The sequence below is a fragment of the Eptesicus fuscus genome, chromosome 22 (genome assembly GCF_027574615.1).
Source record: "Eptesicus fuscus isolate TK198812 chromosome 22, DD_ASM_mEF_20220401, whole genome shotgun sequence".
Lineage (NCBI taxonomy): Eukaryota > Metazoa > Chordata > Mammalia > Chiroptera > Vespertilionidae > Eptesicus > Eptesicus fuscus.
In genome coordinates this window covers 25,771,873-25,786,381 of record NC_072494.1, presented here as the reverse complement: position 1 = coordinate 25,786,381, position 14,509 = coordinate 25,771,873, and the positions used below count along the sequence as shown (strand labels likewise).

Here is a 14,509-nt window from a genome sequence, read left to right as displayed (position 1 = left end):
AAGCCTTCACTCATATTCTTCTGTCTAGAATGTTCTTCTCCAGTTCTCCAGGTACAACCCGCTCTCCTTCCCAGACCCGCCCAAATGGTAACACTTCATGGCCAGCTTCCCTGTTTCCCCCCATCCTTGGCCAAATGAACTGTTCCTGCCTGGAGATCCTGCAGCATTTTATTTCAATTCTTCATGAGCTGCCTCCCCTCCCTGACTGAAAGCTGGTACCAATTAACAACAGTGACAAACATGGTGATGATTGGTGGTGGTGGTGGTGGTGGTGGTGATGACGTAAGCACTTTAGCAATGTTTTCCCCAAATGATTTTATTTAATCCTCACAAACATCTTACAGAAGAGCATCCTGAAGATCAGGACGAGTAAGTGACTCGTTCAAGGTTACAAAGATAATCAATGGCAGAGCAAGAATCTGAAAGCACATCTTCCGATGTCATCAGCTCAGCTCTTCCTGCTACATCAGTATCCTCTGAAACCCGAGGGTCTAGAGCAGGGGTCCTCAAACTTTTTAAACAGGGGGCCAGTTCACTGTCCCTCAGATCATTGGAGGGCCGGACTATAGTTTAAAAAAAAAACCACTATTAACAAATTCCTATGCACACTGCTAGGTCGGCTGCTAAGCAGGACAGGCAGCGGCGGCAAAAACACCCGGCAGGCCAGATAAATGTCCTCGGCGGGCCGCATGTGGCCTGCGGGCCGTAGTTTGAGGACCCCTGGTCTAGAGTCTAGTAGTTGCTCACTAAACAGCTGTTGAAAAAATGGCCACATGAGGAACTGGGTGTGGTATTCCCCTCGCCAGCACCACAGCTCCACCATGGTGGGCAATAGGTCCGCCTACCTCTCCTCCTCTGTCAGGAGCCGCTGCCTCTGGAACCACTGGATGAACTTCTGGTCTGGAGTCATGCAGTAGCTGTTGCAGGCAGACTGTAAGAGCTTTATTTGGGCAATCACTTCAAATTCCTAAAGCAGACAGAACACCAAAAAGAAAGAGTGAGTAATAAGGCCAACCAAATACACATCTTTTCAACATGAAAAAAAAAAAAGCGCCGAATTAGGATAAATGATGGAGAAAATCACCTAGGGGAACTCCAAAGTACTACCTTCCTTAGAAATAAAATAGCTGAGTAACGCTTAGAAATTCTAACTTAGAATCTCTGAAGGTCTTGTCTGCTTTAATTGCCAATCCTCCGTTCCCCTGAACAAAGCAATTTGTGTGAATAAAATACACTGTCAAAGCAACCCAAACTAGTTACTACCTAAGGTCATAGTGACTTCCTTTTGTTCTTTTCTATTTTAATGCTAAGGATAAAAAAAAGTTATTTTTTAAATCGAGTACTTCTAAAAGACAAACAAAAATATTTGGAAGCTCCCAAGTTCCCCACCCTCATCTTCAACTCTTACCCCTCAACAAATAAGTTGTGGTATGTTCAAATATCTAAACAGTTCGGTGCCTCACAAACTAGAATGTTTAGATTTCCGCAATCCTCGGGTTTTTACTACTCCAGTAAATCATTTAACCAAGTCTTTTAAAGCTCACAAGAGAAGCAAGTATATAATTATGTCCAAAATTATTTATACTTCCTTAGATGCATCAATAAGGATTTTTAAGTCAGCAATGAGTATAAGCTTTAGCCTTAGGTTTTATACTCAAACTTTCCAAGAGTTCTGCATGCTAGTCTTAAAGGGAAAAAGATTACCATCCATGGTTATTTTGGTGTTAAAGGACAAAGATGGGTAACTGGAGGCAACAATAATGTGTTCTACCCTTACAGGACATGACAGAGGTAGTAACTCAACAGCTGGCAGTCTATGGTGTCAGTTTCCCATCCAATGACCTCCACCCTTGGTCTTAGTATCCTCAGGCAACATTTATCGTTGGCTACAGAAGAAAGCATACTCTGCCAAGGACAGAAGTCTTACATCTGTCTAAGTTAGTACATTTTGTTACTAGTGAACTCAGCTTGCTTAGCTCCTGAAGTTCTGGTTTTAACTTCAAGGTCATTTGCTTCTGAAAACTTCTCTGACCCCATGAATTGGGGGATAGATGCCCCTCCTGCAGGCTCCTATAATACCCACTCCTCCTGCTCAAAGGCCTTCATCAGGTTGTCTTAGAATTGCCTTCTTATGTGTTCACCTTCCTCCTGGATTGCAGGCTTTCCGAGGCTAGTGAGCGCTGTTGTTTTGTATGTGTTTTCTTTTTTTTTTTTTTTTTAATACATTTTATTGATTTTTTACAGAGAGGAAGGGAGAGAGCTAGAGAGTTAGAAACATCGATGAGAGAGAAACATCGATCAGCTGCCTCCTGCACACCCCCTACTGGGAATGTGCCCGCAACCAAGGTACATGCCCTTGACCGGAATCGAACCTGGGACCCTTCAGTCCACAGGCCGACGCTCTATCCACTGAGTCAAACCGGTTTCGGCTTTGTATGTGTTTTCTGCTGCAATACCCAAACCTATCACAGCGCCTGGCCCATGGTAGGTATGCAATCAGTATTCATGGAATCAAAAAGTGAATGAATGACTGAAGAACAGTAAGAGTCCTCTGGGGTGAAGTTTTTCTTTTTCCCGCTTGTTTTCCTTTGAATCTTTTAAATATCTATTTAACTACACCACGTCAACACTAAAGCCATACCAAATTTTCAAAGCTTTCTGTCTTATTTTTTTTAGTGCAATGCAGAATTATTCTACTGTCCACACAAAAAGTTAAAATTTATGTTGAACACCCTTTCCTATGCTGACAGGAAAGAAAAAGAATAATTCTTCAAATAACAATGAAGACCCTTTCCTTTCCTCTCTCAAATAGACCCATAAGAGTTAACCATCTTGCCCTAGCTGGTTTGGCTCAGTGGATAAGAGCGTCGGCCTGCGGACTGAAGGGTCCTGGTTTCGATTCCCACCAAGGGCATGTGCCCAGGTTGCAGGCTCAATCCCCAGAGGGGGGCATGCAAGAGGCAGCTGATTAATGGTTTTCTCTCATCATTGATGTTTCTATCTCTCTCTCCCTTCCTCTCTGAAATCAATAAAAAATATATTTTTAAAAAAGAATTACTATGATTAATACTCTTAAACAAAAAGAGTTAACCATCTTTATTAATTCTCCTACGTCATTTACTCTTATGAAACCCTTGTAAGATGAACCTGCTATTACTGAAGCCAATTGTAAAGAAGGGGGAGGAAGTGTAAGGAAAGAAAGGCGGGCTCTGCAGTGGCAGGCAGGATGTGAGCCCTGGCTCTGCCACCGGGTGACTCTGGCCACGTGACTTCATCTCACTCAGTCCTGGTTTCCTCACCTTTGAATTGAGGATGAGAAATCTACCTCATGGGGATCTTGGGGGATAATGTACGGGAGCATGCCGAACACAGTGGTACATGACAAATGTTCAATAAATGCTAATTCATTTTTTTCTGCCTCTGCCAAAAACTGTAAGTCCCCACTTCTTTCATTTTGTCATGCCCAGATAAAGTCACATGGAAAATCACAGCCAAGATCTCCACTTACCCTTCGCCTTTTCTCAAAGTTGATCAGCCCACCCTGAAAGGAATTAAAAAAGAGAGAGAGAGAGTGACAAACCAAACTACTTTGAAACACAGCCAAGCCCTGTGTTATTCTAGGTCTTATTAAAATCAATCGAAGGTTTTACTTAAGATTAAAATAAAGTCATCAATATCAATGGCACAATAATTATGGCTATTATGGAGGAAAGAAAGCATTGTTTGCTTCCAGAAAAATATTTTTTTAATTATAATAGGACAGGATAGGCAAACAGCCTTCTCTTAAACAACTAAAACAGAAATGATTGAGGAATTACAATTCAGAATCCAAATACATTTGCAGAACCAGGAAGGGCAAGAGCTTGAGTAAATGTTCCATTACACTTTTTTTAACCAAAAGTAACAAAAACAGATGGTCCTTGACTCATACTAGGAACCAAATTGTCAATGGTTTATCAAAAGGGAAGTCTCTTCTACACAGCATCATGAAAAGTTAAGTTTCAATTCTTCATCCCCCAGCTCCTATTCTCAGTAGGCTGAATTTAACCTCTAAATCATTGGTCACTCCCCCAAATTCCCAGCACTGGTGAGTGTTTCCTGAGATAAGCTGAGGCAGAGGATGTGAAGAGACATAGGAAACGCAACATGAATGAGCATGTCCACATTTACGTGAACTCGGAGGCAGGTGTATGCAAAATTACTGCTACTCCTTCTAATAAAGGCTGATTACATGTGATAAGCACGGGGGGAGAGATGAACGTAAACATATCCTTAACTTTCATTTCAATATCAAATTTACTCTCCACTTAATATTTTAGTAGTTACTAAAAAGTAGCTTATTTGACTGGGTCGAGCTCCTTTCCTGTTGAAGGAGAGAAAGAGGAAGAGCACGCATGCCCAATGTGGCTGCCTCAGAGCAGATAGTAATAAGGAAAATATGGAATACTTAAAAATCCACAAACTTGACTCCCTACCCCACCAGATAGGATGGAATGTTAGGGCATATTACCCCCTCCCAAAACCCAACTCAACATCAAGTGCTTGCTCAAACCCATTCCTTCATAAGGTCTTGCCATCTCTTTCCTCACATGGAACTAATCATGACCTCCCCTCTTACCAAACTGCATCTGTTTGAATTCTTTATTTTCTATCAACCCTGCCAGCTTTGACATCTACCTTCCATGGGATTGTGAGCCACTTCTGGTTACTCATCTCTGTATTCTTCATAGCATCTAGCACAGTGCCATGGACACAATGGGCCCTCGTTGTGTCCATGGCACTGTACTAACAAAAGTGCATTTCTCTCTTGGGTACCCAATGAGAAGGCTGCAGGTGCAATGTCACCACCTGCACAGAACTCACCTCGATGTAGTCCTGGAGAGCAGTGTCGAGCATGGTCAGGTCGGTCAGGAAGGTGCCCAGGTAGGGCACAGTGCCCTGCATCAGCCCCTGAGGAGGAAGCACAACAAAACTGACTTGGCTGTTACTGACAAGCCTACAGGTTTCAATAACCTCCACGTTGGAGCAAATGGACCTGCTGTGGGCTACGTTCAGCAACGTGCCCATTCGCAGAAGGAAGCAGCGATCTTTGAATGGCCAGGTAAGCCGTGACAAGTTTAATTCAGAACCATTCAGGGCCTAATTTGGGGCCATTGGTACTAATCCCATGGATGAATTGTTGAAAATTCCTACACAAATAGGACAAGAAGTCCATCATCTAATATCTGACTTTCAAAGTTTTAAAAACTGAGCCTCAAAGCCAAGAGACCAGATAAGAGTGCCCACAGGGGGCTTATATGTTGCTCAGGCTCAGGCCAAAGACCTCTCTTTTCTTTCGGAGGAGTGGACACTCGAGTGGTTTGGAATGGCCTGGAGAGGAATGGCCTCGCCGTCGGTGAGGGGGCGGGCCGCTGCACACAGGAGAAGAGTGTGCACCACAAGAGGGTGCAATGCCGCTGCTACAATGGCCCCCTGGTCTAGACTTCATGACTCACTTCCAAAGCACAGGAGGGAGAGGGAGAAGGAGTAACTTTAAAGGGGAAAACCTGGCAAACTCGACATGGATCAAGGCATGAAGGCTAATATCACGAGTGACACCGGATGTCACCCTGTTGTCATGTCATTCGCTCCTTGCTAGAATGTGATGAAAATGGCACTTCGCCCTGTGACAGTCTTCCCCCAAACCCATAACTTCAGTCTAGTCACTAGGAAGACAGCAGACTCGCCCTGATTGTGGGACATTCTAAGGGCACCAGTTCCTTAAGATTGTCTAGGTCATGAAAAACAAGGCAAGATTGAGAACTGGCACAGACCGGAGGAGATTGGGAGACATGACAACTGAACGAGGGGGGTAAGCTGGGTCGGACCCTGGAACAGAAAGAGGACACTAACGGAAACGTGCTGAGATGCAAGGAAGGTCTGCCCTTTAGGCAGCAGTGGCCTGCCAGGGTCCGTGTCTCAGCAGGACAGGTGTGCATGGTCACGGAAGATGTCCACGAAAGGAAACTGGGTGAGTGTTCACAGAAACTCACGCACTACCTGGAACTTCTCTGTAAATTCCAAAATAATAATTAAAAAATTGGCCCTTGGCAATCAGGTAGAAATACTTCAACTGCAGGTATATACTGTATTAATTTCACCAAATTTCCTCTGAAGTCATCTCTGTTCTCCATAAGGCACCAAAGCACCAATGATCTTGAAAATAAAATAAAAGGGTACTTCCATGGACACCTTCTGAATTCCACTGAGGCACTTAGGAAATTCTGGCCAAAAGAAACCCCCGAGTCTCAGCCAGGACAAGGCCAGGCTGCCCGCCGCGAGGTGGCTGCTTCCTCAGCCAGAACTGCCTGGTGAGGGTCACGCCAAGGAGGGCCTCGTCCTTCAGGGCCTCACGTCAGCCGCAGCTCGTCCTTCCCCATTATGCACTCAAGGTCTCATCCCGGACCAAAATAAACTTCTTTTTTTTTAACAGCTATTTTTAACTTGTCTTTGAACAACTGAAGAGTTGGAAATGTTGTAAATTTGTATGGCTTTATGTTACAAGAGCCCTATCATTCAAGAACGTTCCCGGACTTATGTGCAGCTTTCCAAAGAGAAGTCCTTCTGCACTTCTCCAGCCCAAAAGCTGACTTATGTGTAGCTTTCCAAAGAGAAGTCCTCTGTAAACAGGATGAGAATATCAGAGTTGTCAGTCTCTAGTCTCCTCTCTCTGCTTTCCCTCTTGTATGCTTATAGTTAGGGGAGCTTTTTAAGTGAAGCTAAAGATGATAATAACTATCCTTCCGTCTTAAGGAGGGAGGTCTGGCACTCCTCTGAGTACTGGAAACGAGAAAGGTTTGGCTGGCCCTTGGGGTTAGGAGAGCTGGAAACTGACTCGAGGGTGGGAACAAATGAGATCTCCCAGCACATGATCAAATCCTCCTGGCAGCGGACATTCTGTCCCACCTGGTCCTGGGCCACCACGTGTGCAAAGCTGACTACGGAGGCATTCCCATCGGGGAGTGGAGCCCAGGAGGTCTCAAGGCCAAGGTGGCAGCAGCTTCTCAGTGCAGGAGTGGGCGGAGGAAGACAGCAAGAGGAACGGAAGTCTACCTGCGGCAGAGTGTTCCTTACAGAAAAAAGTCCCCCAGAGAGCACCATGATCCGAGACTCTCAGTGTTTACTTCCTGCTGGGTCCAATGGGAGTAATAACGCCTTTCCTTTCCAGCAGATCCCCAGGGTTACTGAGAGCAAACAGGCAAGGAGTGGGAGGATGCTCATGAAAGCCTGGGCCCCTGCAGATGAAGGCGCTGGTGGCATGCGGGGGCCGCTCCCCACCCAGGCGGCTCTCCCGTGGGCCTCAGGAAAAACCGGGTGCACGTACCATGTCCTTCTGCAGCTGGAGCCGCCGCTGCGTCCGCTTCTGGTTTTCTTTTACACTGCTGTCCAGGTTGGCAAACTTGGAGGTTCCTTCCTGAAAGAGACGCACACACAGAGGAGAGTGATGGAGAAGGACCCTGGAAAGAAGTGAAGTGGCGCGTACTGGCTGGCACAGACCCTCCGCACAACTGTCTGGATGGGAGGCAAAATGGAGAGGCCTGCAGTGGGCTCGGGCTGAATTATGCAAATCCACTGGCTGGTTGCAAGTGGTCTATTTGTAGAAAGACCTGGGGGCCTTGGATTATCCTGTACCCCCCTGCATGGTAATAAGAGCCCTGGTTTGGGTATAAAGTCAATCGTCAATATAAGACGGGCAATTCCTGGAAGTGGAGACAATTTTTTACACATCTCAGATTTCACTCAAAGTCATCCCTCGGCCTGGAAATGAAGATCTCTTCCCCTGGACATCGTGTGATTTTTCGCTCTTGGCCTGAAGTGCATGGGCCAGCATTCTGTGAAAGAAAAGGGACTATTTCTGTGGTATTTCTTAGCCAAGTGAAACTTTTGTACCGGAAGTTCTTTTGAGGAAGTCCAGTACTGGGCACAGCGCGAATCTGTGAAAGCCAGGACCTCATACACGTTCCCCCGTCTTCTCCCCCAGTCAAGCCTCTCAAGTTGCCTCTCAGGTTAGAACTCTTACACGTCAACCCTTCCTCTGGGCGCCTGAGGACAGATGACTGTCCCTTCCCTCCTCCCGTCTGTTGTAACAACAAACTCTTTTAAACTCTTCTACATAATGACTCATCTTGAGTTTGCTGACTGAACATAAAGTGTTTTCCGTTTTGTGGTTTCAGTCTTGTTAAGTTCTCATTTTCCAGGAACTGTATGAATGGGAGGCAAATTGCACAATTCAGTAGCGCATAACCTCTACATTGGTTTTCCCTTAGTTTCCCTGGGTTCCTTACGTTTTCATAGCTTGTTTTCATAGCTTGTGGCCTTTTACTACCGTACAGCTGCTAAAGGGTCTTTCTCGGTGACGTGGCCTTCCCCATGGCAGGGAGGTGTCAATTACCTTCTATTACTCACAACCCTTAACCCAGGCCCAGGGACACCGCTGGGGACAGAACCCATAGTGACGTACTGTCCGTTTTAATTCTCCCTGGGGCAGAGGGTAATCAGGAGCATTACCACTTAATAATCTCCTACTTACAGTTTTTCCTGGGCTAGGAGTTTGTGAGTCCTCCCAAATTATTGAGAATTTTCTTGGAGTAAGAAAGCCATTCTTTCTGACTTTAATAAGAGTGTCCATCTCTGCCAGAGTGTCAGTCCTTCTGGCTCCCTTCCACTTGCTTAACCATTGGCAGAGGAATATGTAGGAAATGATTGCAGACATACCTAACGTTCTTACGAAGGGCGTCGGAACAGTTAACAGGCTCCTGAGAACCACAGATGGAGGGGACCTTGACAACGCACTAGGACAACCTGCTCATTGGTGGAGAGGCAACGCCCTGAGGTGGGATCTAGGAGACGCGCTGACTTCACGACTTCGTGAGGAGCGTCCATCGCTGCTGGATGGTTGGCTAGTGCAGTTCCTCCAAACATGGTGTCCACGGAGAGTCCACTATTTGCCACATCCCACAGTTTCAGTTTCTTTCTTCCTCAGCCCTACATCCTCTGCTCTGCAACGTCTCACACCAATCCCTCCACACTTCTCGAAGCTTTTGACAGGTTTTGTGATTACATCACTCAGGTTCTTTCCTTCTGCCTCTTCCCTGCTCTCGCTCACACGATCTCAGTAATTCTTCTTTCTATCAAAGTCATCTTCCTGTTTTTCACTATACTCATGTCTTTGCAAATACTATCCAGTCCCAAGACCTTAATCATCACCTATGTTGGGATGGATTCCAAATCTCTCCCTCCATAAACCTCCCACTACTCAACACTCTCCTCTTTCCCTCTCACGTGCAAATTCCTCACCTGAGTCTCACCAGCTCTCTCCACCTTTAGCAGAGTTCAGCTGCCCTCATTCATCCTGTTGCTGGCCTAAGAGGGGCCTCTTCTATTTTGGAGATACACAAGCATGGGATCCTTCTCAATAAATGTAGATTAAATTATAGCTTGAAAGCTAATGGTAAATATCTGAGTAGGTATTCACTGTCCTAGCAATTTCCTGCTCCAACTCTGAGTGTGCGTTTGGGGGCTTCACTGTACCAGAGCCAAATTCTTGGGCCTTCCTGGAAGTTATGTGTGTCAATTCAACTGGGAAGAATTCTCTTAAGAGTCCCAAGAACCAGGGAGATTTGTGATGTTCTGCTTCCCTGTGGTTGTGATATTTGTAGATTCTGTAATTTACCTGCTTAGAATTATCTAAGTTCTAGAAATCATAAGGAGGTAACAGGTTTAAGATCATTTTTGAGGAAAATAAAAACATTTTTCCCAACGAAAGGAAAACCATAGATTCTTGCTGATTATAATGTTCCCTCACTCATTACATCTATCCAGAAGTAGAAGAGTGGCCATTTAAGACTAAGATTGCACAACCACAAATCAGTCTAAGTCCAGGTGGTTCTTTTGAGAACCTAATACCTTAATTTCATTTTCACAACTGTGCTGAGAATTAACACCCAGAATCATATATTTCATAGTAAAGAATGATCAACAAAGATGACTGGAAAGAGACCTACGTGTACATATGTACTTGGCCCCAACATTCCACTATCATTAATGATAATGCACAGACTACATGAGTTCATAGCCAAGTTTCTCATTTCTTTGGGAGTGGGGCCTTACATAAGAAATTTAACTTAGAGCACTGAGGTAAACTTCTACGGTTAAGAAAGGTTTATGGGACCTTTAATGTCTAGAGATAGCTTTGCTTCTAAGGTTTCAGCCAGAAGACCGTCACCAGGCAATGAGCTGCACACTATTCAATTTATCTGCTTTGCAAGGATGACTCAGAGCTCTTGCGATTTGAATGTGTGGCTCCAGTTAGTCTAGCTTTCTATTACTGACCGGGAGACCACTAAGCCATCTCCTTCCAGCCAGATGAGTTTCCATTTAAAGTCTGCAAATCCAGGGGGATGTGGAGCAGGGGAGTAGTAATGTGATCTCAGCGATCATTGTATGGAGTACAGTTGAGCAGGTAGGCCAAATCCAGAGTCAGACATCAGCACAAACTACCCTGCTCACACTGTCTTCTCTAAGAAGGGCTAATAGTGGGCAAGTTGTTTAAGTCATGTGAATTGCAAGACCCATCAGTTCATGCAGTCAAACATAGTTTCTGAACACCTGCTACAAGCCACGCACTGTGTTAGGCATCAGGGATGTACCCGTGAAAGAGAGAAACCCAGTCCCTGACTGAAAGAGGCTTGCAGGCCAGTAGGGAGACAGGCGAAGTACACAGGCAATGCCAAGGGGACATATGAGAAGTGCTAGGTCAGAGGAATGACGGGCTTCCTCTGGAGCACATGCAAGGAACCTAGTCAGGCCGGAGGGTGTCCAGGAAGGCTCCCAGCAGGAGACTGTACACGACAACATGAAGGATGAGTAGGACTTAGAAGGAGAACAATCAGAAAGACCATAACCAATGCCCTTGGAGGAAGGGACTAATCTAACAGTTATCAACTGGACACCCTTCCTTCATCACCCCACCTCCACTTGACTTTCACTCCTATTCCAAGTGTCTGTCTAAGGTCACATATGCAACTTCTACTTCATTTATTTCCATGTATCATGCATACTTTGGTTACATGAGGTCAGTAGACTAAATGCTATTATTGTCTCCAATTTACGGAAAGTAGAGTAAGGACAAGTGGATAATTCTGAAGGCAAAGGATTAACAGGGGCAATAGCTTGCCAAATACTAAAAATAACTTACATCTGCATAGTGCTTTCAAATATTTTATCTTAGTCAATCTTCAAAACCCTCCCATGAGGTCAGTAGACTAAACGCTATTATTGTCTCCAATTTATGGAAAGTAGAGTAAGGACAAGGATCCTACCCTCTAGTTGCCCAGTTCAGGGCTCCCTTAGGGTAGTGCATCTCCTGCTATTTTGTAACTGTCCCCTCCTCTCCCTCCCCCATGAGACTGTCATCTCCTTAAAATCAGAGACCGCCTTCGATACGGTTGTACCTCCATTACCTACCACATAATGAATGCTCAATCATTATTTGTTGAACCACTGACTTACCTTCTCTATCAAGCTGTCCCTGATCTACCCTGTCCCCTACTCCCAAGGGGTCAGAATGCACAGGTTTTAGAGTCTCACCAGGTTGTATCCCCATCTAGCTGCACCGCCTACCACGTGTGTGACTTAGGGCATGTTACATATCTGACTCTTGGCTACCTGCAAAACGAGGATCCTAAGGTCCGCTTTATAGAAAGGCTATGAAGATGGTATCTGCTCTATGTTCACCTCTGATGACTGTTCACAGCCTGTCACGTGCATCTTGGACTTATTCTCATTTAGTGTCTTTATCTACCAACGGGAAGGTGAACTCCTGAAAACAGGATCTGTTAGCCACCTTCCTACCTCTAGAGGCTGGCCCAGTGCTTTACAAATATTAGGTATGCAACCAACGCCCGGAGCAGTAAACTGCAGCACGCTATACCTTCACCTCGCCCGGGGTTCAGCAGTCAGCATCATTTGGCGTTCAATAAATATTGCTGACTGACAGATTGTGCAACGTGGTCCAAATAAAGGATGTGGAATTGCTGGCTTGGCCTCTGTCATTCTAGGAGATGTTTTGCTGAGAAGAAATATTCCAGGGCCTCTTACCCACCTAACTGCCAGCACTTGGTATTTGCAGAGCAGCTCGTTAAAGAGGGACGCACACGAGCACAAGTTTCACAATCTGGTTGCGTAACAAGTGAAGCCGAGGAGCTGGACTTTGGATTTTCTCAGCCCCAAGCTTCTTAGATTAGGCATTAAAAAAAAAAACACAAAAAAGTCTGCCTTCTAGTCATGTGAGGCTTTCTCCAACTGCAGGAATTTAAGGAGACTCACCACCCCCACCTCCCGGCACCCCCTACAAGCCACTGTTCCCTTGAATGGATTCCAGAGTCAAGAGTGCCACCCGTACCCATGCCTCACCTTCATCAGCAGTTCCCGGCTGGTCAAATGATTATTATGGTCCGAGAAGATGTCGGAAAGTTCTTCAAACATTAGCATTCGCTCTCTGTAAGAGGGATCAAGAAAATATGAACAAATGAAGTTAGGAAAACCTACACCTTCAGTCCAGCTGTTCTCAGCACCTATAGCTACAGAGGGATCACACTTGATCTCAGGGTCAGTGAGTGATATGAGCAGATGAAACCAATGACTTTTTCCATGCAGGGTGGCTTTTTTTTTTTTTAAGTAGATATGATCACTTGTATGAAGAGAGGGATATTTTCTAACTATGTGTTTTGTAATCATAAAAATATTGTTAAATTGGGGAATTAAATTGTTCGACTGGGACATGTTCTCTTCAGGAAAAAAAAATCTATCTTGGCAACACACACGGCCCCATGGACCTGAGAAATTATCTTGGCCAGTCCCCTCATTTTAGAGATGGAGACGCCAGGGTCAGGGATTGGCCCAAGTTTCCACTAATAACTGCTGAGCTTGGCAGGTACAGAACCCAAGTCTCCTGAATCACAGACTCGGAGTAGATGATGGGATCAAGATGGACTCAGGAGTCAGAGGAGAGGGTTCAAATCCCAACTCCGCCACTTGATCGTCACGTGATTTTGGACAAGTTGCTTCTCTTTTCTGAGCTTCAAGTTTCTTATCTGGATAATGGAAATACCAACAGTCGCCTGCAGGACTGCTGTGAAAGCCAGCAGAATCACACATGCAAAGAGCCCGCTCTGTCCTTGCTTCTTTTTGTTCACTACGTCTCCATGGGCCTCATGCTTTTCCCCACGCACCCCTCCAGGGTTACTGAGTGGATAATTCCGAAGGCAAAGGATTAACAGGGGCAATTTCATTCCATATGCAGCATTTTCATTATCATGAGAAAGCCATTCTTAACAACTTACTTGTTTCACGCGTATAATACTGCTCTCATAATTAAGAAAACCATGAAAGCGATTTATATTTTGGAAAAAACAATTAAGAAATTGATTACATGTCAGGCTAAATAAAGAGAAATAAATAGACATCTTCTTTGTCCACTGAAAGTTATTAGCATAAAGGGTGACAGGGAAAATGATAACCCAGTAAGCTATCTTAACCCTGTCACTTGAATTTAGCAACGGAAAATATGTAAGGCTGATAACAGAAGTGTCTTCTCTGAGGAACTGTGACACTTCTGCAGCATCCCTGCTCAGACGTGAACCAACCATCCAACTAAGAAACAAACCAGGCCCCCATGTTGTGCAGAATGCCCCTCTGAGGTTGATTGCGTGGTACGTGTTTTGAATAGTTAATAAAGCCAGCTGGAAGAATGGACTTTCTCGTATGAACCAAGGAGATTACTTATTTTCTTACTGATTTTCCTAGTTGTGTTTTAACCTCAGGTTTGCTGTGGAAGAAGTCTCTGGCTCTAAGTGGCTTTTCATAGTGGTCAATTTATCAGCCTCCAAAGAAAGCTAGGATTGCCCTTTGACTGCCATCAGAGAAGGCTGCAATCAGGCCAGGCTGCCTTTTAGTACCTGCCCATGCCTTTGCTTTTGATACCACAGTTGGGGAGCAGTGGTAAGGAGAAGGAGGTGGAGTTGGGGGTGTTGAGGATGAGGACTCTGTACACAGCTGACTTTCCCACCCATTTAAGAATTTTCTAGGACCCAGACCTTTGAGAACATGTATGTGCAGAGGGAAATCAATCAACTAATCCCCCTTTCACACAGAGTCACCTAGATTATTCAAACTAATGCAGAGGAGAAAGGACCCACGTGCACAGTGATAATTAAGGAAGTTGCTCTGGACTTTGAAAAGCCTGCCTGCCAATGTTTCTACTGCGAGATAACGGCATCCTAAGCAGAGCGTGAGCTTTGGGGTCCAAGTGGTGGTGGTGGTTTCTACAGCTCTGCAATGCCAGGCATTAAGATCATCCATTTCAATGTTTCCCCCCTTACCCACCAAAGAATTATGTAATAAATAATTTGACTTGTCCCAAGCAGACTCTCCTCCGACTGGGACTATGAGCTCATCAGTAACCTTGAGC

At 45.0% G+C, this 14,509-nt stretch overlaps 1 protein-coding gene across 3 annotated transcripts in view; it reads right to left on the bottom strand.

The window, feature by feature from the left end:
* RGL1 (ral guanine nucleotide dissociation stimulator like 1) overlaps positions 1 to 14,509 on the bottom strand; it is a 221,891-nt gene that overhangs the window by 18,103 nt on the left and 189,279 nt on the right. For all 3 annotated transcript variants that reach the window (XM_008145944.3, XM_008145945.3, XM_054711454.1), the window contains 5 exons: positions 12,454 to 12,538; positions 7,364 to 7,453; positions 4,864 to 4,950; positions 3,509 to 3,541; positions 846 to 967 (listed from right to left, as the gene is read on the bottom strand). In XM_008145944.3, the coding sequence (XP_008144166.2) occupies positions 846 to 967; positions 3,509 to 3,541; positions 4,864 to 4,950; positions 7,364 to 7,453; positions 12,454 to 12,538 (417 nt within the window). The remainder of the gene's footprint in view (positions 1 to 845; positions 968 to 3,508; positions 3,542 to 4,863; positions 4,951 to 7,363; positions 7,454 to 12,453; positions 12,539 to 14,509) is intronic.